Raw genomic sequence first — 23,615 nt, forward strand, 5'->3', positions numbered from 1 at the left:
TAAACTGAGATGTATGTAATCCCAGCAGGTTGCTGGGTTCATGCACATACTTCTCTCCTCACATGGAGAGTCCTGGTTAGAAACTAACTCCAACAACCAGGTTTGTGGAAGAGAAACTACTCTGGTGCATGCCAGTATTAGTAGGTTATTGTCTACCAGAGTTTGGTTCTAACTAGGAATCTACATGGAAAAGGCAGTCTTTACACACTGGTTTAATAAAGTACTCCAACGAACACTGGGAGACCCAATAAGTAGGTAGAAGGCAGAAGTGTAAGCCAAGTAATAAGGTGGGTTCATGCACATTTTGACGTGATATCTGAATGCAATCAAAGCAATGGGGAAGGATATTCATTTATGTAATTTATATAGTCTACCTTTCTTTCTAGGACTCAAGGCAAATATCCACAGATTTGTCCTGGATAAAGTGTACAAGTTAACCTCTGAATAATAGTCAATTAATTTATTTACATCCTGTTTTTCTACATAGCAATAATATCACACCTTGAGGTACTTGAATTGTTCCAGCACTAATCCCACCAAGAACATCAGGCACTATATAATCTTTGATTTTGTATTTCGGGAGCCACAGGAGGATGGGAAACAAGCTGTACATGATGAGCTTGAGCCTGGATGGTGAACATCTAGAGAAGGAACAAAATGTTGACATTGAATTACTATGTTACCCATTCCTAGAGCAGCCAGAGCAAAGAAATGTTGTTAGTCCTCTTCACCAACATTGTGTTGGCATGAAGGACAGCAGGTGCACAGGGGGAAATAAATTACTTCCTTTAATCATAATTGCACTCTCATTGTGTTTATGGTACTGATTGATCACACCCCATTATTGCAGCTTCTTTCAAGCGCTGGAGGACATGCTATCTGGATACATTCTTGCTGATAATTGCTCATCTTTGTGTAGAACTCAACAATATTAAAGTCTTGCAATCTAAATTAAATTTTATGAATATCATTACAACCTTGGTTTTTCACTGGAGTACTAAAACCATGGCTTGGATCCTTTCAATGACTTCTGTGTGCACTAGATAGTCTCTGTTGCAGAGGGGATTTCCTCATCCTCTAAAACTTCTGTTTGCACAAGATCATTGGTTTTCAATAGGTCCTTGTGCAAATGGCAGTGGACGTATGCTGCAAGGTGTGGAGATAATCTTGTGTGAATGCAGTCATTCATAGGATCCAAACTAACCACATTATTGTCTTGGTACAACCTATTCAGTGGATTAGCTCACAGAACATAATAAGCAATCCCTTTGTGATCTCTTTCAGCAATGGAACACTTATGCTCGTAAGAAATCAACAGGACATAAATTCACATGTACAGTACAATCCTGTGTAGGCAAGTGCGATTCAGTTTGGATAGTCCAAAAAGTACCCAAATCAATGTTGATTCGGACACTTTTTGGACTAATCTGGTCTGAATAGACCTTCCCCTGTAGTTAAACTACCCAAATCAGCCTGAACCACTATTTGGGTGTGAGAGACTTCTGTAACTATGCTGAAAAAAATGGTACCTCTACCTCAAACACTCGTCCCTCTCTCAGACCACAGAATAGATGGAAAGGGGAAATTTCCCACTCATTTTAATGGCACCATTGATTTTCATGGCACCAAATTGCTTTCAGATTCGGCTGAAATGATTTGGCCGAATTGTGCTTCGAGTGCTTTGGATTCAGACTGAATCAATCTAGGCCTAATCTGAAACTGTCCAATGTTTTTTTTTTTTTGGGGGGGGGGGTTTGCACATGCCAAGTCCTGTGCATGCCTACTTGGATGTAAACCAGAATGTGTTCAAAGGACTTACTCCCCTGTAAGTCATTTGTTAATTGCATTCTTATTTGCTTAACAGTCTGATCCTATAAATCAGGGGTGGGCAAACTATGGCTTTCCAGATGTCCATGGACTACAATTCCCATGAGCTTGTGCCAGGACTGACAGGGGCTCATGGGGATTGTAGTTTGGAGAGCCACAGCTTGCCCACCCTTGCTATAAATGTTTACTTAGCTGGACTCCCTCCCACCAAGTAACTGGGTATATGATTGCAGTCCAATGGTGTTAAACTATCTTATATTGAGTGGACAAATGTAGAATTGGTACCAAATTCCCTGTACCACCATAACTTGAAGTTACAACTATGCCACCATGACTGATATTTTAGAAAGGAATACATTGACAGATTTGGGGATCAGAAAAGCAGCCAGTTTTTTCAGTCTTATATAGGGATGGGCATGAACCAGTTCATGAACTAAAGTAGGTGATAAATTTTGGCCAGTTTATGGTTTGCAAGTTGACAGCAGGTCAACTGGCATGAGCTTTCCATGAACTTTCAAGCATTTCATAGAGGTTCCTGCCAGCATGAATGGATGCATTTCCAGACAGATTATCTTGACTCAATCAAAATGTTTACTAAATTTCAAAGCAATTGAGTGGGGTGGGGGAGGGATTTGTCCTCCAAGGCACTCATATTCTTGTGGAAAAAATATATTCCCTGAAGCACTCCTTATCCAACCTCACTGGTCTGTTTCACAGCCCTGTCACAGCCATTAGATGCATTCTCATTCATAACCCCTTCTCCCAGGTGGAATTCCTGGAGTGGTGGCACATGGGTTACTGATTTTTTAAACACATATTTTTAAAACACAGCTTTTATGTAAAGATAAACAGCATCCATCAACATCATATGTGGGACTCTCTCCTGCACTGTGTGTGTGTGTGTGTACATTACTGATACAATGATAGGTAGATAAACTTCACCCAAGCTTGTATTAAAAAAAGAAAGAAAACTTTAAATGCCTAGCAGTACAGAAGATGGGAGAAGCACTAGACGTTTAGCAAGATGGCTACCTGATAATAAATGCAGCTGAAAGATCTGTCTTTACAGTTTCAAAAAACACTTCCTGCCTGAGACTGTCCAACAAGAAGAGACCTACCATGCTGCATAATGTGGGCAGAGGAAGAGAGGCCTCTGAGATGCAAGAAAAAGGAAAAGAGACAATCCAATGGAATCGTTATGCTTCTGAATTATATTTCTCTGAAAGCAAAGCAAGGGGGAAAGTTGCTGAAATAGTACTCTTTAAAAACTTGGAGAAAAGTGAACAGAAAATGAACTGAGTGCTTAAGGGAGCAAAATTCAAGCTAATTGTTGTGATTGTGTATCCTCCTAGACCAGGGATAGTCAAACTGTGGCCCTCCAGATGTCCATGGACTACAATTCCCATGAGCCCCTGCCAGTGAACGCAGTTTGACTACCCCTGTCATAGACACTTGGCAAGGGATCTAGGGTGACCGTTCTGACTGGCCATCTTTCCATCGTTGAGTCATCCTACCCTTTTCCCTGGCAAAAGAATGGCTGGTTGCAAGGTGCAGAAGCTTAGGCTGCCTGAGATTCTCAGCTATACGACTTTGACCGTTTATGCACTGGGAACTTCACTGCCCCAGCTCCCATGCAGAAGCACAAATTGGGTGCGGATGAGATGCACCAGGCCAAATGCTTTCCCATGTGGGGGCAGGAAGAGGAGGGACAACCTGCCACGACTAAAATTCCAGCCTGCAGCCCGGCATGAAACCTCCAGTGCATAAACGGTCTTTGTGGAACTCGCAGTTCCCCCTGACAAAATGGTTATTCTATTCCTGTGGGCTTTGACTGGACTGGAATCCTTGACTGTTGACATAACACTGGAAGAGATGTCAGGGCTCTTTATGGTAGTATGCTTAGAGTTGTGGCATGAATGGAAGAAAGTGTGGAATTAAAAAGTGAGGTCATTATGACCTTCATGGTATTGCCAGATGACAATTGGTGGCTTCAATACATGGCTATGGGGGGTGACATGAGTTATGCTGTGATTCATGGGTGGTAAACATGGCCATCTTTATTGCTAAAATGCAACCTTCCTCCCAAACTGCTTTTTATATTGTTGCTGGGAAGGTGCAATCCACTGTAAATTCCATTACAGATATGGTGATACGATTGGCCTATCCTTGGTGTATGTTTCAGTGTGCCAAAAACCTTGTTCTTACAACCTTTGAGCAAAATGTTTTGTGAAGTGGAGTTCTCGTATAATTTTTCTACTATGGATTCAATCCAGTGTGCCTCAGTCCCCTTTCTGGAACTTTGTAATGGTGCATGAACCACTAACTAAAACCACTGCCTAACAAAATCATGAGAGCAAGGCAATAATCCCCTCCCCTCTCTTTCATATGCACACACCTCTTGTGTAAATCGTACTATCTTTCTCTCAACTGCTTAGAGAACTTGCAGACATGCTGTCCAGTTTGGCATGAAAACTTCAGTCTCCATTGACTTTGCAGTTTCCATATAAAATTAACTCCTTGCTATCTACTCTTCTAGGGCCTCTTGTGGTTCAGTGTGGTAAGGCAGCAGACATGCAGTCTGAAAGCTCTGCCCATGAGGCTGGGAGTTCGACCCCAGCAGCCAGCTCAAGGTTGACTCAGCCCTCCATCCTTCCGAGGTCGATAAAATGAGAACCCAGCTTGCTGGGGGGTAAACGGTAATGACTGGGGAAGGCACTGGCAAACCACCCCGTATTGAGTCTGCCATGAAAATGCTGGAGGGCATCACCTCAAGGGCTTGCACAGGGGACCCAGTGCTTGCACAGGGGATACCTTTACCTTTATCCACTCTTCTAGCACACAGACCTTTCTGCTCACTGATATGGTTTATGCCAGACAAAGTGTTATTCATGTGCAACAGATGGCAATGAATAATGCTATCATCCATGATGCTTGATAATGATAATTGGCGTTGATATATCCTATATATTGGTCATTGGGTGAAGTTTTCCTGGGTATAAATTGACTATATTTTTTTCTGATTTGGCTGACACTGTTCTGAGCACCTGCAAAGGCACACAGGGACTGGGAGCAATGCTGCTTTGGCATGCTTCCACAGCTCTTGCCTCTTAAGAGACCATTCAGTCATGTTGGGTGCCACCCAAATCTAAAGTCAACATGAGAATTGCTGTGTAGCCCAGATGTGTCCAGTTTACGCACTTAATGCTTGCTTGGCTATGCCTTCAAGATGCCGACATCTAGAAAATAAGCACATTAAATAGTTTTCCACCTGAGTCATAAAGTGCAATAGAAACACTTACTGCCAAGAACACCAGTCTTCTACCTCCAGTGCCTAATTGACACTTGTTTGTTTTTCTGTGCTCGTGTTTGATGGGGTTCACATTTTATAATAACTTTAAATATGTTGACACACCTGATTGTCTATGGTGGGCCTCTCTCCTTCCCTCTCCTATATTCCCCTACCTTAAGATCCCAACCCCTCACCCACTACCACTGAAATAATTGTAAAATCACCAGCAAGTTTGTTTTGGGCTGATGAAATGGTGCAACATTTTATAAATTTTACTTCCTTTTTATTGACATATGGTTTTAATTGTTTAAATTGTTGTTGTAAACCACCCTAAGCCAGTTTGCAGGGTGAAGGTGATCTATTAAATAAATAAACAAACAAATAAATAAAGAAACTCAAGAAGTAACTAGAGAAATAGTGCATCTTGCTATGTATATGACCCACCCCGACAATAAGACACTTCTGTATAAAATGAGGGTTGAATTGAGCATTCATGTCTTCAGTACAACAGGGCCACAGGAAGCCTGGCTGTAGGTATAATTTGTGGTGAGCACCACTGTCTAGAGAATGTGTCCTGTCAAGTAGGGTGAGGCTAAGGCTCAGTAATAATTTGGCTGGCAGGTAGAAGCTCCTGGGTTCAATCCCTACACCTTCAGTTTTAAAAGATCTGGGCAGAAAGTAACGTGAAAGACCTCGACTGAAGTCCTTGGAAACCTACTCCCCTTTAAAGTATGCCAGACTGACCAAACATGTGACAAAGAAACATTCACCAAGTTCACAAATGTGGGGAAATTTAAAATACTGATCCCACAGCAGTGATCTTTCTTTTTAACAATATCCAGCTAGGAAGTGTGGAGTTAGCAGAACAGGAAAGCAACATTTCAGTCTGTGTCTGCAAAGATGTCCCAGAGGGATTCTTGAGGCTCAAGAAGCACATTACTTTCACACATAATGAACATTCATACTCTGCATATTAATCTTTCTGTCTTTTAACGTTTGATTAAGAACTCTCTATTCTGGCATTTTAGAGAGAAAAGCTGTTTTTTTATACCCCACTTTTTCTGCTCAAAGCGTCTTAGAAATACCTTTCCCTTTCTTCTCCCACAACTGACGCCCTGTGAAGTAGGTGGGGCTGAGAGAGCTCTAAGAGAATTGCTCTGTGAGAACAGCTGTAAGAGAATTATGATAGCCCTAAGGTCATCCAGCTGGCTGCATGTGGAGGAGTGGGGAATCAAACCCGATTATCCAGATTAGAGGCTGCTGTTTAACCACAACACTATGCTGGCTCTTCTAAAAAACTGATCCCAGCCCTATGATTCCTCCTCTTATCCTTCCCCTCCCTTGCATATCTCCAGGCAGAGCCTGCATCCTTTATTTTGTTTCATCAACTATACCTCATGTTTTTAAAGCACCCTAGCATCAATAAAGAAAAAATAAGATGGCATTCAGGGAAAACATTCATGCAGGGTGTATCACTGAAGCTATTTTAATCCTTCTTAAGAACTGTTAGGATTTTTAAAAGGGATTTTGTTGAATTAGCTCCTACCTAATAAGGAGGTATTATAGCTCCGTGACACAGCATATGCTGGTATGCACAAGATGAAGAAGATCACTGGATGAAATGCATTTAGATTGGCTTTGAAGATTGGCTTTGATTGGCTTTGAAGAAGGGATTAACAACTGGATTTTTAACCACAGTGAATATTTGTCCTAAGGTAACATTTTATTATTTAATTCAGTGGTCCCCAACCCCCAGTCTGAGAATTGGTACTGGTCCATTGATCAGTTGGTACCAGGCTGTGGCTCCTCCTCATCCTCCTCCCTGGTTGCTGCCTCGGGGGCTGCTCTGCCGCCATGGCTGGGGCTCCCCCTCGGCATGGCACTGTGCAGCTGCTGCTGGCAGCGCCCCCCAGTGGGCGGCAGGAAGTCAGGGATGCCGGCGGGAAAGCAAGTGGAGCAGGGACTCAGGCGGTGGCGACATCCCTCGGCAAAAGACTAACCCCCCCCCCCGGGCCACAGTAAAATTGTCAAGCATTGAAAGGTCCCCGGTGATAAAAAGTTGGGATCCACTGATTTAGTTCATCCTTTCACTGTTACCTTGAGAAAATTCCATCAGATTCCTACCCCCAAAAGCCTTCGTCTACATGGCTGTAAAGTCCTGGACACACTACCATATATTATTTTGGAGTGTCCAGTCTTTTCTCCCCAAAGAGCTTCAATCCAGACATATCTGAGGGATTTAGATTCCAAAGTCAATTCTAAATCCCTCATCATCAAATTAATGCTTTCAGAAAAGGATCCCATTAAACTTGCCAGGGTAGCCTTGGAAGCATGTTCCAAATAAATAACTCATGGTTGCAAGAGCGGGAACGTAATATTGTTTAATCTATTTTGTTTCCTTGGATTTTGTTTGTGTATGCCAATAAAGGTTTTCTGAGTCTGGGTCACTGTTACCTCGTTCTTTTAAAAACCTGGTAGAATGAGCTCCCTGAAGAGATCAGGGCCCTGCCTGAGTGACCGCAGTTCTGCAGGGCCTGCAAAAGGGAGCTCTTCCGCCAGGCATTTGGTTGAGGTAGAGTGAACCAACAATACCGCTTGGGCCCCCAGGAACCCCCCCCCCTCCACTGAACTGATCCTGAACCAGCCAACCTATGGGAGCATAACTGGAATTGTTGTATGGAACTGTTGTGGAACTGTTGTTACTGGTTGTTGAAACTACTGTCGTTTGTAGTTGTTGAACTGTAACTATCCCTACGTTCTATGTAAGCTGCCCTGAGCCGCAAGGGAGGACAGTAAGGGACCAAGCCCTATGAAGATAGGTTGAGGGACTTGGGAATGTTCAGCCTGGAGAAAAGGAGGTTGAGAGGGGACATGATAGCTCTCTTTAAGTATTTGAAAGGTTGTCATTTGGAGGAGGGCAGGATGCTGTTCCCACTGGCTGCAGAGGAAAGGACACGCAGTAATGGGTTTAAACTACAACTATATAGGCTAGATATCAGGAAAAACTTTTTCACAGTCAGAGTAGTTCAGCAGTGGAATAGGCTGCCTAAGGAGGTGGTGAACTCCCCCTCACTGGCAGTCTTCAAGCAAAGGCTGGAAACACACTTTTCTTGAATGCTTTAGGATGGTTAGGGCTGATCCTGCGTTGAGCAGGCGGTTGGACTAGATGACCTGTATGGCCCCTTCCAACTCTATGATTCTATGATAAATATTAATATAATATAATATAATATAATATAATATAATATAATATAATATAATATAATATAATATAATATAATATAATATAATATAATATAATATAATATAATATAATATAATATAATATAATATAATATAAATTCCTAATAATTTTCTGCTAATGTGAAAACTGAGTCAGATTACTGAGAACTGTTCTTTCCTTCCAGAAAAAAATGTTTTTCCCCCCTAGGAACAACACCAACCAACTAGAAGGTAATGATGATTGTGTATTAATAAACCTGTTCCTTTAATTCCCTAATAATGTTGTTGTCCTGTCCCCCCGCCCGCATTCCCAGTGTTCTCTGATTTTCTCCTGTCTCCATAGTTTGTTAATTCTAAACTCTCTCCTGGCTTTGATGATGGAAACAGACTAGCTCATTACTGAGTAACTAGTAAAAGTTCCTTAGCTTTGTTCTATTGTTTCCTGGCCTTCAGGGAGGACTCAGTATACGCCTAGTGATTTTTGGCTGTCCATTGCTGCCCAGTACTTGTTGATTGTGCTTGGGTTGCAAGTTCAGCTGGAGAATTCTGTCAGAAAAGACCTCTTCCCAGGTTCATTGGATTACTGCACCCTTCTCTTTGAAATCACTGGTTGCACTATAAATTCATGTTTGCACCTTGATTTACACACATCTAAATTTTGGATCATTTTGGACTGGCAAGATCCCATTATGAGCTCCTATTGAACTGTCAAACATCAATTATAAACAATATAAATAAATCTACAATGTATGTTTACTTTAGAACAAAATTCTTCAGCGGTCTACATACCTGAAAAGATTCTTTATTTTCTCTCCAAGTGGGTAACTTCTACTTTTCCTTTCAAATTCTTCATCAAAGTCATTGATAGAATAAGCAGGGCGGTTAATGATATAACGTGGCCGGGCTTCATTCATTCTTGCCTTACTAAAACCTTTCCCAAAAAAAGAAATGGAATAAAACTGCAGTGAGAACCCAGCACCATCAGGCCTTCAATGAGACAGGCAACTCATTTTATCCTTCAGCTCAATAAGCCAGTTTTTTTTTCTTCCCCAAACCCCGCCCCTTTACCTTCCCTAAGCAGCCTGCAGAAAGAAGGGCTGGTCCAGTCTTGAGATTTCATAAAGGTCTCATCACAGGCCACATAGATTTTTAAAAGCCAATTACTTTATAATTATGTGGGAGGACGCATGAGCTGAAGAAACGTGCACATGGCCAGGTGTCAGGAAGTTGCATGTTGTCATCATTGCTGTGCCACTGCATTGCTATTTAGCTCTGAGCATGTCACTTGGCCTTTCTCTGCCATGGTTTCACCATGGAGCTAGTGTTGCTGCAAGTGTGAGTCAGCATCCCTTTATCAAGTACTGTACTATGATAAACTCCAAGTACAGCACTGCAAAATACCGTGTTGGGGTAAAACTGACCCATATTTTAGAAACCCTCAAAGTTCTGCTGTTGTGACATTTGGATCTCTGCTTTCTCCCACCTTTATTGTGAACATTTCAGACCTGCTGTCCTGGATCTTTACAACTGTGATATACAGCTTCATGTGTTGTGGAACTAAGGACAGCAAAGAAATGCAACAATTTGACCTATTTTAATTATAATCACACCAACTATTCCTGTCCAACCAGTCCTACGCAGTATCAAGGTGTTTCCAGGGGCAGGTAATAAATAAACTTCTCGAGGTGCAAGTACATTAAAAACAAAGCTATCAAAAGGACAGGGAAACAACACTTTTTCATGACGATAAGTCTGGGGGCGGAGTGGAAAAACGTGCAGAAATTGAACAAGGGATATGGCTCATAGTTCTGCTATTGTACTTGAACCCTTTGATGCCAAGCAAGTTGGCAAAGGGTTGGCAAAGGAAGGAATTATTTGTAAGAACAGGCAGGTTATGAAGCAACACTGGATGTTTTTATAAGGGTCACATACTTAAAATGCAATCATCTCATGGTGTAAATCCATCAACTAAAGCTATAAGGTATAAGGTATCAAGGTTATAGTTGCTTTGACACTCAGAAGGTGCCAGTTCAGAAGTCAAATACTTGTTAACATCTTGAAGAACTTCAGCACCAAAGTATAACATTTTCAACAACAACAAAAAAGCACTTTTTAACTTTTGTTTACATTTTTAAAATTCCATCTTTGTTCATCAACTTTTTTAAAAAAGTAAATTAAACCAAAAGAATTTCCAAAAGCAAAATTAAAATTTCCAAAAATGAAATTGAAACAAAATGAAATTCATCATTCTGGTTTATGCAAATTATGAGTTCTCAAAAAGATGTGAAAGTACCTGTCAATTGAGTTGATAAACAGTTCTGAATAAATGTTTTAGCACAAATCTGAATTAGCTGAACACAATGAACTGTGAGCACAGCTTCAAGCGTGGAAGTGTGATCAAGTTGCAACAGACTTATGGTGACCCTGGCAAGGGAGCTTTCATAGTGTTTGAGAAGCAGAGGTGGTCTACCAGTGTCTTCCTTGGCAGTGTCTTCCTTGGTGGTCTCCCATCCAAGTACCCACCCAGTTCTAGTTGAATTATAATGCATTTCTACATTGGGAGAGGGATTATTGCTTTATATAGCATCATCACTATGATGATCTACAGAATAAAAGAAATTTGAGTCCTACATGGAGGAACTTATATAGAGTTGCTGACCTCCAGTTGCGGCCGAAAGATCTCTCAGAATTACAACCAATCTCCAGATGACAGATATCGGTTCCCCAGGAGAAAACAGCTGCTTTGAAGGGTGGACTCTATAGCGTAACTTCCAGGCTTGAGGTTCCTCCCCTTCTAAAACCTCATCTTCCCTAGGCTTTGCTCCTCAGTCTCCAAAAATTGCCCCAACATGAAACTGGCAACCATAAGCACTGGAAACACCACAAAAGTAGTGAAGGGAAGGTAGGAAAAACAGAAAAAGTACATGCCCATTCCACTGAGGTGATCCATTTAGGAAAGACTAAATTCAGGTGACTTTGGCACTGACTCTCATTGATTGAGATAATTTCTCTCTCTTTATCCAAAACTCTGGACGCACTTGGATCAAAGAGTTCTCATTGTGACCCCTTTAAATTCTTTAAAAAAAACCTAGCGGCTAGATATGTGTAAAATTTGGGAGTTAATAACAGGTGGCCTCCTGCACTCCACCCTGAGAGAGCCTGAGGGAAAGAGAGGGTGAGAAAGGGGCAGCAAAGGTTGCCCCAGGAAAGGCAAGTTTCTGCTAAAGCTTTTTTGAAAGGGGTAACCAATCATTTCTGTCAATAGAGGAATTCAACCCTTGCCACTTTTTTCTAGCATTTACACCGTCAATCTTGTCTCATGAGCTTGTAACAAAAGGCTACTCATGGATTGGGCCCACATGCTGGCACCATCAAAGAGGGGAGTATGGGGGGATTCTGTTCATGAAAACAGCAGTGAGGAGTACAGCTGCAGTGGGACACAGAGACCCAAGTGGGAAACTCGGATTCAGATGCTCCAGGATTTGCATGGATCTACCCATTTCGCAACTGTGACCAACTCGAGGTGTTGTTGAATGATAAACCTCTAAATACTCTGGGTCATGCATACCCTAAGAGATATTTAAAATATATTAATGGACCAGCTGGATCAGACAGAATTCCATTTACTTTAGTATCTTGTTTCAAAGAGCAACCAGCCAGAGGACTCTGAGAGCTCAGACCTGGAGCAATGGCCATCTTTTGTCATTTGCAACGTAAAAAATGGTGAAGTCATCAATGGCATTTTTGTTGATCGCTCTCTAGCTTTGAAACGGAATTCTCTGAAGACTGATAATGTTAGTAGGACAGGGTTCTGGAAATAATAGCAGGGCCTCTTTGTCATGCTGGAATTTTGGTGATTAGAAACATATGTGTATGTGTGCATTACATCCTTTAATAATTTCCATTAATGTTCTTACTTTCCATGGACATAAAAGTTGGTGGATTATATATGTAAATTAAAAAGAAAGAATATAGGCTTTGTAGTGCAATCTGAATTAAAGATAAACTTATGGCCAAAGTACACATTTCAAATTTTGGCAAGTTGAGTCTGGAGAAATGAAAACTAGCTACTTTGCTACAAAAACTGTGCTGGGAGACTTATTTCATTAATTTTTCGGGTCCACATGCATACATTCTCCACATAACCTTCCATGTGGTTTTCTCATGAGAATATACCTTAGAGGGAAAGCAAGAGTCCTCCCCCCCCCCATGGCTCCATTCCAAGCCTCTTTGGGTTCTCCCAAAGGTTGGATACACACTTTTCTTGGATGCTTTAGGATGCTTAGGGCTAATCCTGCGTTGAGCAGGGGGTTGGACTAGATGGCCTGTATGGCCCCTTCCAACTCTATGATTCTATGATTCTATGATTCTCCGTGACAGCTGTTGTTTGGTTGTAAGAAACAAGAATTGTGTTTGAGGAGCTTGGCCCCAACTTTTTAAAGATGGTAAATCTGCCTTTATGTCAGGTCCAGGGAAAAGAACGTTGAAGATGAAACTAGAAAAAGAGAGGCAGGTAGGCAAGTGAGTGGGAAGAAGAGAAAAAAAGCAAAAAAGGGAGAGAAGCTGGGATTTCAGGGAAAGGAAAGAGGAAATAGGGAGAAGGGGAATATAGGGAAAATGAGATGCCAACTAGAAGTCTTCACGGGTCCATGGATTGTTGTACCCTGACATATACTTTTTATGTACATGAATTCTACAGTTTTCTGAGATTGCCACCTTGAGTCCATTGAGATAAAATAGAACGTGAATGTTTTAAATAAAATTAATTTCCCTCTGTTTTTATTTGATGTCGCTGAGGTTCCACTGACTCTTCAGTATTCCCCAGATCTAATTAAAGACAGAAGATGGATGTCCAGGCCTGTCTGTCAGGGAGGCTCACCGGGTGACCTTGGGCCGGTCACATTCTTTCAGCCTCACAGGGTTGTTGTGAGGCCAAAATGGAAGAGAGGAGAATGATGTAAGCAGCTTTGGGTCCCCACTGGAGAGAAAGGCAGAGTATAAATGAAGTAAATAAATATGCAATTCTGCTTATTTCCTGGAGCAAAGTGATTCATAGCCTTATAGTGCTTCATTATCTGGTACACCATTTTGCTTTTTAAAAATCTGGGTTCTTCTCCTCTGAAACCACTTTGGAAGGGTTCCTTGTGCCATCTTCCAGGGTACGTTTAAACTTATCTTGAATGTTTACTGAGTAGTAGATGTGAACATTTTTGTTACTATGAATTAATTAGTGATGTGCCTTAAGGAAGTTATCCATGAACACACAACTGCATGCTAGGCACTGCACACATGTCAAAAGACAATGTTCTTCCAAGCAGGTACAAGAAGACAGCTGGTACTCATTCTCTATAAAAATCAAATAACTTCTGGGGGTGGCGATTTAATTATTTTAACAGTGCATAGCAGGCTGGAGCAGGAAGGAAGTAAAGGATGTTCTTCAGAGGTGAGTCTGCCAGGGAATATAGGTCAGCAAGCAGAATAATTAGCCAAATGGGACTTTAGCCAGGGTACCTGAGCAACACCTTCAGACATGCAAATGTGCTATGGAAATTTTAATGATATAAATGCAGCTAGAGATGCCAGATTTAAAGACCAATTCCAAATTCTTGGACATCCTAGGCACCAAGATGGAGTGAAGAGTCATATAAGTACCAGTAAAATATGACAATAGCCACTAATTCTCATTATTGATATTTTCCATCTCAGACATACCTTAGACATCCTACCTATTGAGCCATTTGAGGTCACAGGTGAAGATTCAATAGCACAAGAGGGTGGGGCATAACTCTGTGAAGAGCACATGGCTGGCATGTCTAAGGCCTTAGGTCCAGTCTCAAACATCTCCAGAGTGCAGGATCAGGAACAGCTTTTGCCTTAGGCCCTGCTGCCATTGTACGTGGCAAGATAGGCCAGTGGTGTTGATTTAAGGATAAGGCATATTTATATAAGACAATCAGTAAAGAACAGAAGGTAGGAAAATTAGGGAGATTTCTTACATCACCAATATTGTTTGCACTCCAAAAAGCTGTAAGCTTTTGAACTCAGGCTGAAAGGGGACATTATTTAGGTGAAGATACTGAGAGAAGCAGAAGACTTATAACTCCTCACTAGGGTTGTCAGGTCTTCCCTCCAATGATCCTTTCTTCCTGCAACCACCAGAGCAGCAGCCGGAGAAACCTGGAAGTGAAAACCTAGCTATCACCAGCAACGCTAGCAAACCTACTACTCTCCCTTTCCTCAAGGACATCTTAAGCTGAGTTACAACTTTCCACTGAGGTCAATCATATCAGAAAGGTGTGCTTCTGCTTAGGATGGCACTATTAATATAAGCTGACCATCTATCCTGACTTTGGCGGGGCAGTCCTGCATTTGGGGCATTTGTCGCGTGTCCCGCATCATTCGCATATATTTTTTTTAAAACTTAATTAAAAAAACCCTTTTTTTTTTTGCCCCCGTGGCAGGCAGCTCACTAGACAGCCCGGGCTCAGGAGGCCCCTGTGCAGGTGCTCAGGCTCCAGGGCGGGACTTCCCAGCCAGCTCTGCTGCCGCCTTTTCCTCTGGGCGGCCTTTTCCTCCAGGCCTCCCTGCCTCCTCCAGGACCAGGCCTTCAGTCTTCCCTTGACGCAGGCCACCACCACCCTAAGGCCAGTTGGGGAGGGAGGGAGGGAGGGCCCCAAGAGCTGCTCACCTATGCTCCTTTGCCAGGCAGCCAGGTCTGGACAAGTCTTGGACTCAGCCAGCATGTCTGTGTCAAGGAGCTGAGCCTGGATTGCAGAGAATCAGAGATGTGAACTCCCCCCCCCCCACCCTCAGCCAGCATGGGGGCAACCACAGGGCTGGCTGCCTTAGTGTGCCTGCTAACTGCCTTCCTTTCTGCCCACCAGCTTTCCCAAGGGGGACGTTACCCCAATTTTCTAGAACCCATTATCACTAGTCTACTAGAGTGGCTGTATTGTTCCTTTAGAAATGGTTCGCTTTAGAAATGAAGCTCCTCAAGTAATGTAAAATCCCATGCTATAGGTATTTACAAGTAAACACCTCTTCACTCAATGGGGCATTCTTCCCAATTCTGCATAGATTTAGATTCCCCAGTCTTTCAGATTTTATTGTAAGAGACATTTGTAGGTTACCTGACCCCCTCCCCAAAGGTTGTCTCTACAGCCCCTGATAGGCTGCCCATAGGTCTGAATCTGAATACTTGTGAACTGGCCTGAGTTTGCAGAACATAAACTTGCTTCCAAGTTTCTTTTTCAGGATTTCAGCTCCCTGGACAGCACTCTCTGTAATATTGTTAGAGGATCAAGCATGAAACCACATAGTGTTCCTTCTTGCCCTGCTGAGTCAAAGTGCCTGCAGGCATTCTTTAAAATAAAAAAAAAAGAGCAAGAAGGGTTGAGGGAAGGCTAGCAGCAGAAGGACATAAAATGTCCCGTGATTAAAAATCCCAGCCTAAACAAACAGGCCAATGATGTCAGCATCTCTCAGAGTCAAGTGCTTGAGATGGCGTTATCAACAGCCATCCCCTAGATCAAACACAAAGCTGAAAGTCTTCATATTACAAAATTAAACATGAGAATCAAGAAACAGCAGGCCTGCAACCGAAAGCAAAGGCAGCCATTCTGACCTAAGATGCTTTGAATAATAAAAACAACAACTCAGAGCAGGTAACAACAGGATTCATGCAATTAACTTTACAACAATAATCAGTCTTTAATGTTTAAAATAAATAATGTTAATTAAATTGTATCCATGGATTACAGGGGCAAGAACGCCAAGAAATATGAATAGAGACCATTTTCGCTCAGTGCTTAATCATGGCCACGAATGACCGTGGCTGCCATTGATGCAGCTGCACGGCAGGGCGGCAGGGATGGCACTCAAAGCACGAGTGCTCAGCAAGGAGGGGGGCTTGGGCATGCTCCGTTTGAGCTATTGGTGGGTCGGGTGGCCCAAGGGGAAGGTTTAGGCTCCAATATTCCTTGTTTGCCAACACTCTGTTGTTAATGTTAAATAAAAAGCTGTTGCCTGTTTGCCAATCCAAAAGAAGGTGTGAGCCCAATTGCAAGCCTGCAAATCAATCTTGTTTTTCCTGCAAGCCTGCACCGGGCATTCCTCAATAGGCCTTTTCTGCTGACAGTGTTCCTAATTGAACATGCCACATGTTTTCAACATTCAGCTCTGCACCCTAGCATGCTTTTCGATCTTTTAGATCAGCGGTTCTCAACCGCTCTGTCCCGGCGACCCCAACTGCGACGGCAATAGGGTCGCCAGGGGCAGCATGCGCACGTGCACAGGCAGCATTTACGAATGCTTGCGCAGGCACATCACAGGCAGAGCGGTATGGAGGAGGCCATTGCTATGGCTCTTCCACCGCTGGCACCCACCACCTGCCACCCACCACCACTGCTTTTCTACTGCTTGTCCGTCGGAGAAGCTGTGGGGAGCAGCGGAGAGGGCGGGGCGGGTGAGGGAAAGGCTGTGGCGCCTGATGGAGTTTCTGAAACTCAACCCCTCCAAGACAGAGGTCCTATGGCTGGGAAGGAAGTTGACAGGACAAGAAGCATGTTTACCCTTTCTGGCAGGGTCGCAACTTAACACCATGACCCAAGCCACTGGGGGTGATTGTGGATGCTTGCCTGACTAAGGAGGCTCAGGTCACTACAGTAGCCCGCTGAGTGTTTTATCACCTTCGTCAGGCAAGGCTACTAGTGCCCTACCTGTCTTCAGAGCATCTAGCCATGGTGATCCATGCAACAGTCACCTCCAGAATTGATTTCTGTAACTCACTCTACACGGCCGTGCCCTTGTCTCTGACCCAGAAATTGCAGCTGGTTCAAAATGTGCCTGCTAGGGTCCTCACAGAAACACCTTGGAAGGCCCACATCCAGCCCGTGCTGAGGCAGCTGCATTGGTTACTGGTTGCAGCCCAGATCAGGTTCAAGGTTTGGGTTTTGACCTTCAAGGCCCTTTGCAGGCCCACATATCTGAAGGACCGCCTGCTGCCCTACACCCCCTGCATGGCTTTACATTCTATGGCTACCAACTTATTGGTCATTACCGGCCCCAGGGAGGTTCACCTGGCCTCAACCAGGGCTAAGGCCTTTTCAGTCTTGGTGGAATGAACTCTCAGAAGAGCTGAGGGCCCTGTGGGAACTTTCTGCATTCAGCAGGGCCTGCAAGACAGAGCTCTTCTGCCAGGTTTATGGTTGAAGCTAGGGCACGGAAGATCAGATGGACTCTCCTGGAAGATACTACCACCACATTTTAGACCATTATCGTTGGTGGGTGTCGGCTGGAGGAGTCCCCCTGGCCCACTGAGAGACAACCACATGGGCTGTGGGAGGGAGGGGATAGTTTTGCCACCAGAAGTGTACTTATGAAACTGTTTTAATGTTGTTGTTTTTTAGTGGGGAATAATTTGTTATTTGTTATGTGGGATTTAATCATGTAGCTGCAATGAGATGTCTTGCCATGAGTGGCAGGATATGATTATAATAAATAAATAAACAATAAATAAACATAACACAGCTCTGACCAGCAAGCAAAGTAAACTTTCAGATTGATAATGTTGACTGTTTCTGTTCTTTCTTTGCAAAAAAAAAAAAAAAAACGCCACAAGACCTCCCCACTCGCTATTAAAAGTGCTTGTTCAAACAGCCATAAATTAGGAGGAAGGAGATGCTTGGGGAGGTACTGTAGAGACCAGCAAGGAGAGGAGTAAATGCAACTCATCTAAAGAAAATATTTAGACTGATTGCAATCAGTGTTCTAACATGATACCCAAATGTTTTTTTTAATGGCAGATGAGAACAGGAGGGAGAGAGGGATGAGATGGACAAGGCAACAGAGGGGAAACATGGACAAGCATTCAAAAGACAGAACAGCAGGGAAAGTAGTTCAATTTCAAGGAATTCTCCACCAGTAAGACCTGAATTAGAACCCAACATAAAAACAAAATTCCATTAAACAGGGAGTCAGAAAGCAGGGGCAAGTTGGTGTGAAATTTGGAACTGCTGCTAGGAAGGGAAGATTTTGTGCAGAACTGAGAGCAATCTTTGGGGCTTTAAAGAGACATATGTAGGGGATTGCACTAATGCAGTAGTCAGAGATCCTCCCCTATCATTGTTAGCAAGAAGACCTGGATTTTCAGGAGCCAGGAAACTTGCCATCACTTGAGTAAAGTATGATTGGAAATGGGTCCTTGATCTCAAACTGGGATATTGCTTAGAAAATGTGTTAATTTAATGGGTTTGAAATTGGAATTTCTTTTTCTGTTACTTAAACTGGGGAGGAGATACTTTGAGTATAACCATCAGTGATTGTGTTGCTAGGTGAAACAAGGTTTGTGTGGGGAACTAATCAAAATAAACTAGCTAATATTGGTCCAGGAAAGTGTGAAGACAGAGAGACTGAAGTTGCAAGCCTCAAGAATGCAGGATACATCCTGAGGCAAGACTCTGTAATCAAAAGTATGACATAAAATGAATCATGCATATTTTGGAAAGTAATAGGTTCGAAGGCAGGAAAATATTTGCATTCTAGGTTTGGTGCCTCAGGGGCCTATGGCTGTAATTCACTGCATATAGACTTCCTTATATACAAACTTGCATAGGGTTGATCTGGATATTCTCAGGCTTCTCTCTGAAGGCTGGAAACAGAAAAATCTGTCATCCAAACTTCAAGATTATCATTTTTTAAAATGCCAGATTTAATGAGACATTTTCATATGGGAGATTTCAATTTGGTTTAGCATTCCTTAGACTGACACTATAAAACTTAAATGTATAGTGTCCCAAATTTGATTTCTCAGTTTCCACAAATTAACAGTATTTACATCTACATACAAACAGTGACACAAGAGGCTCCATGATGTTTTTTGTACTATGCTTGTGACTATGAACTGACAAGCAATGTTCCATGGCATTGTGACTGCTTCCATTGTACTTTGCAAATTTCCTATTTCTCTGCAATCATTATTGTAATTGTTGCTTCCATTATCAATTGTTCTGATGCAAATAGACGTCACATCAAGGTTCCTGTTGGGCCCAGCCATTTGAGTAAACTTTAGTTACCCTCTCCCATGTGCTAATGTTCCTAGTATGACAACCAGAGCCATATCCAATCTGCTGGCTTCCCCTGAGTTTCTCATTTGCTGCTATGTGGTTTGCAGACCATATAAAGAGAACTTGAAGGACCACTGCCCCTCATACTGTCTGGGTTGCCAGTTAAAATCTTTCCAAGCTGTGCTCACTATTCACAATATCGAACATGACAAACTACATAGTTAGGTTACCAAATTGTCCCACTTTTGGAGGGACATCTGGGGGTACCTGGCAAATTGTACTTATGTTGAAATATATATATATATATTGTATATATATTACAATACTATTTTTGTGTTCTATGAAAATGATTGTTGCTCCATATAGACCAAATTTTTAATCAAGAACCCCCTCCCCCCCCGGTCAATGGTGTCCCGCTTTACCAATGTTAAAATCTGGTCACCTTATAAAGCACTATTCTAACTCCTTGCGCTATATGCCTTAAATCTGGCATCTTATGCTTTACTGTTCGCAATCAAAGCATGCGGCAGGATGAGGTGGTAATGAGGAGGCAGAGTGCTGAAGCAGAAATGGCGGTAGTGGAAAGCATCAAGTTACAGCTGATTTAGGGAGCCTCAAGGGACTTGGATGGAAAACACCAAGGAAGTCCAGAATGTCCTTTGCCTTGAAATCCTCACAATAAGACTTTTCAAAAATACAGTTTTTATTTATAATCATTGTTTATCAGGTTAGTTTGAAAGGAAGGTGGCATGGTACAGTCTGAGCTTGTTAGATCTCAGAAGCTAAGCAAGGTCAACCCTGGTTAGTGTTTGGATGGGAAACCTCCAAGAAAGACTGAGGAAGAAGGCAATGGTAAACCACCTCTGTTTTTCACTTGAAAACTCCCTGCTGGGGTCACCATCAGTCAGCCTTTTAAAAAATTTTGAAACATGTCCCCTGCTTCCACCTAGGCCCCTGTTTCCACCCACCCCCAAGCCTGCCCCTGCCTGCCCTGTTACCACAATCCAGGCTGTGGCAGTGGGAGGTAACTCACCCACCCTCAATGCCCAGCAGCCTCTTCCGCAAGGAGTAGGCCCCCTTCTCCCTCCTTCTCACCAAGAGTTAAAAACAACAAGAGATATCCCTTACCAATCCCAAGAGGACTCACCTCGCTGCACTCCAGATACCACCAACAGGTCGACAATATGAGAGGAGCCTCAGCCAGCAAAGATTTTTATGGCTGGATCCCTTCCCCTTCCCACCCCCTCAGGCCCATTATTGGCCATTTTGGGAGGGGGCAGGTGACCTGCTCAAGTAAGGAAGAAGAAGAAGAAGAAGAAGAAGAAGAGTTGGTTCTTATATGCCGCTTTTCCCTACCCGAAGGAGGCTCAAAGCGGCTTACAGTCGCCTTCCCATTCCTCTCCCCACAACAGACACCCTGTGGGGTGGGTGAGGCTGAGAGAGCGCTGATATCACTGCTCGGTCAGAACAGTTTTATCAGTGCCGTGGCGAGCCCAAGGTCACCCAGCTGGCTGCATGTGGGGGAGTGCAGAATCGAACCTGGCATGCCAGATTAGAAGTCTGCACTCATAACCACTACACCAAACTGGCTCTCAGGAAAAAACTCAGCCCCCTTCTAAACTGGTGTAATCTCCTGGGGGCTTAATCCTAAACTAGTATAATCCTGACATAACTCTGGGGTTATGAATAACCCTGGTTGGGAGACACTGCCATAGTTCACCTGCATCTTGATAGTACTTTACAAACAAACACGATTAATTTGTTTTAATTGGTTCATGCAGTTGGCTTCCAAGCTGCAAGCAGTGAGGAGGATAGGTCTATGTGGAAAGGGGGTAACTAGGATTCTTGCTGCGTAAGAACATACACACATGAAAGGTTGCGGTCTGCTCAGTACTAGACTTTTTCAGTATACAAAATGTAGCCCAATAGGCACCCTGAGGATGCCTTGGAATTGCAGAGATTAGTTCCACTGGGGAAAATAAGCACTTTGGGGGCGGGGGGAGATTCTATGGCTTTGTCCTTCACTGAAATTCTTGTCCTCCCCAGGGTCCATCCCCAGGTCTCCAGCAGTTTTTCCTGGATCTAGCAGCCCTACTTTCCATCTCCTGCTGGTGACCAGAAGGGACCTGGCAACCCTAAATCTGGCTGCCATGACCAATCAAAGCATCTGAACCATGTTCAAAAGCAGCCACCCACTGCCAAAAGAGCTTGTTATAGTAACCTAATGGGGTGCCAAATCTGGGTTTGGAAATTCCTGGAAATTTGTTGGTGGATCCTGGGGAGGGTGGGGTTTGGAAAGGGGAGAGACATCAGTGGAGTATAATGTGATAAGAGTTCACTCTCCAAAATGGCTATTTTCTTCAGGGGAGCTGATCTCTATGTAGATCAGCTGTGACTCCAGGAAATCTCCAGGTCTCACCTGGGTGCTGGCAACTACAAATGTGAGCAGCATTAGAAGTGTGACTCTCCCCAGGTGTGCCCTAAATTGGTGCAGTCCATTCTACCCCTTGATTTCGATGCACACAATGCATGCTAGTATATGTCTGAACAAAGGAAATGAAACTTTAAGGGTGGGAAATATAAATACAAGGAAAGGAGAAACAATGAGGGATTAAATGGGGTAACAAGTAAGGAGATTCCTGTGAGGGGTGGGTCATGGCTGGTGGTATGTGAAAGACATTGCATATAGGAAGCTACCTTTTCTGACAGGGCTCTTCTGCCGTGGAAGCAGCATGGCAAGCAGAAATTAAACAGGTCTAGCTTTCTCCATCATTGTGTCACTGTACTGAAAAAATATTCATGTGTTGAATTTCTATATGTTTATATAGCAGGATTTTCAAGAAGCTCAGAGGCACCCTTTTAAGTAATTAGTCCCAATGCTCTGGCTGCAGGATTTCTGTTGTGTATAATAATAATAATAATAATAATAATAATAATAATAATAATTATTATTATTATTATTATTATTATTATTATTATTATTATTATTATTATTATTATTATTATTATTATTATTATTATTATTATTATTATTATTTCCCGCCACTCCCTAACCGGCTCGTTAGAATCAAACATGTGACTCTGAAATCCGTAGTCAGGATCTCTCACTCACACCACACAAAAGCAGCTGCAGAGAATGTAGGTTCAGATCAGGACCAATATTAGAGAAGAATGTTTTCACTATTCTGTAAACTTCCTGAGCCCACTTGCAGAGAGGGACAGGTGATGATGATTATAATCATCATCATCATCATCATCTCTTTCCTGTGAACATTTTTTACAAATCCAATCACATACAGGAGTTAGTACTAGCTGTCCTGTGAGGAGAAACATGTAAATTCCCTGCAAGATAAATAGCAGCTCTGGGGAGGGAAGGGGAGGGGTTGGGTTGCATCAGGAAAATGGTACATGGCCTGCTCACTTGCAACACCTTGATTAAGACTCCACTCCCAGCTACTTTTGTAGGTGGGGGGCAGAAACCAGGATCACCTGCTCAAGAAAAAAATAATTTCTTTAAATTTTAGTAATCCTAATATCTCTTTAAAACATTTACATTCTGATGAAATCTGGCAGACTTCCTGTCTCACATTTTGTACACGGCTAAACTTGTCTCTTTCAGTGGGAATCTGGGTTGACAGGAGCCCTTCGCCACCAGGAGCCCTTGGCCACCAGCCCTTGACGATTGGAAGGTGCGCGCGGGATGGTGGTGGTGATGGTAAGGTTGCCAGATATTTTAGACTTTTAATTATTTATTGTACTAGTATCAAAGCCCATTTTAAAAAGAGGCTCTAAAAGATAGTGGCAGGGTGGCCCAGCCAGCTGGGCTGCCTGGGCTAGTGCAACACTGAAGAGCAGTACAGTGCAGAGCACAGCCAGCCAGCCTCCCCAACTCCCCGGTGGGCAGGAGGCCTTGGAGTATGACATACCAGCCACAGGAGCTTGGCTGCCAGAGTCAGCACTGTGCCTCTGGCACCACTGAGCAGTGTCAGCCATCTCCCCCACACCCTGTTGAGCAGGAAGCCAGGGAATGTGGCAGCCCAGTCAGGCAAGCTGGGCCACCAGGGCCAGCCCACCCACCCCAGCTTACCTTTCTGCCGGCTCTTCCTCCTCCCTTCCAAGTGCCTGATAGCTGCATGAAGAAGGAGGAAGACAGTGGCAGGGAAGACCCACAATTGGCCCTCAGTGGGGAAGTGCCCTATTCCTATGGGTGCATG

At 43.2% G+C, this 23,615-nt stretch overlaps 1 protein-coding gene across 1 annotated transcript in view; it reads right to left on the reverse strand.

Moving 5' to 3' along the window:
* SLC26A9 (solute carrier family 26 member 9) overlaps positions 1-23,615 on the reverse strand; it is a 72,037-nt gene that overhangs the window by 39,436 nt on the left and 8,986 nt on the right. The window contains exons 2-3 of the mRNA XM_077334762.1: positions 9,128-9,269; positions 502-641 (exon numbers count right to left, since the gene is read on the reverse strand). Coding sequence (XP_077190877.1) covers positions 502-641; positions 9,128-9,252 — 265 coding nt within the window. The 5' untranslated portion in view covers positions 9,253-9,269. The remainder of the gene's footprint in view (positions 1-501; positions 642-9,127; positions 9,270-23,615) is intronic.

This window comes from Paroedura picta, chromosome 4 (genome assembly GCF_049243985.1).
Source record: "Paroedura picta isolate Pp20150507F chromosome 4, Ppicta_v3.0, whole genome shotgun sequence".
NCBI classification, from domain to species: domain Eukaryota; kingdom Metazoa; phylum Chordata; class Lepidosauria; order Squamata; family Gekkonidae; genus Paroedura; species Paroedura picta.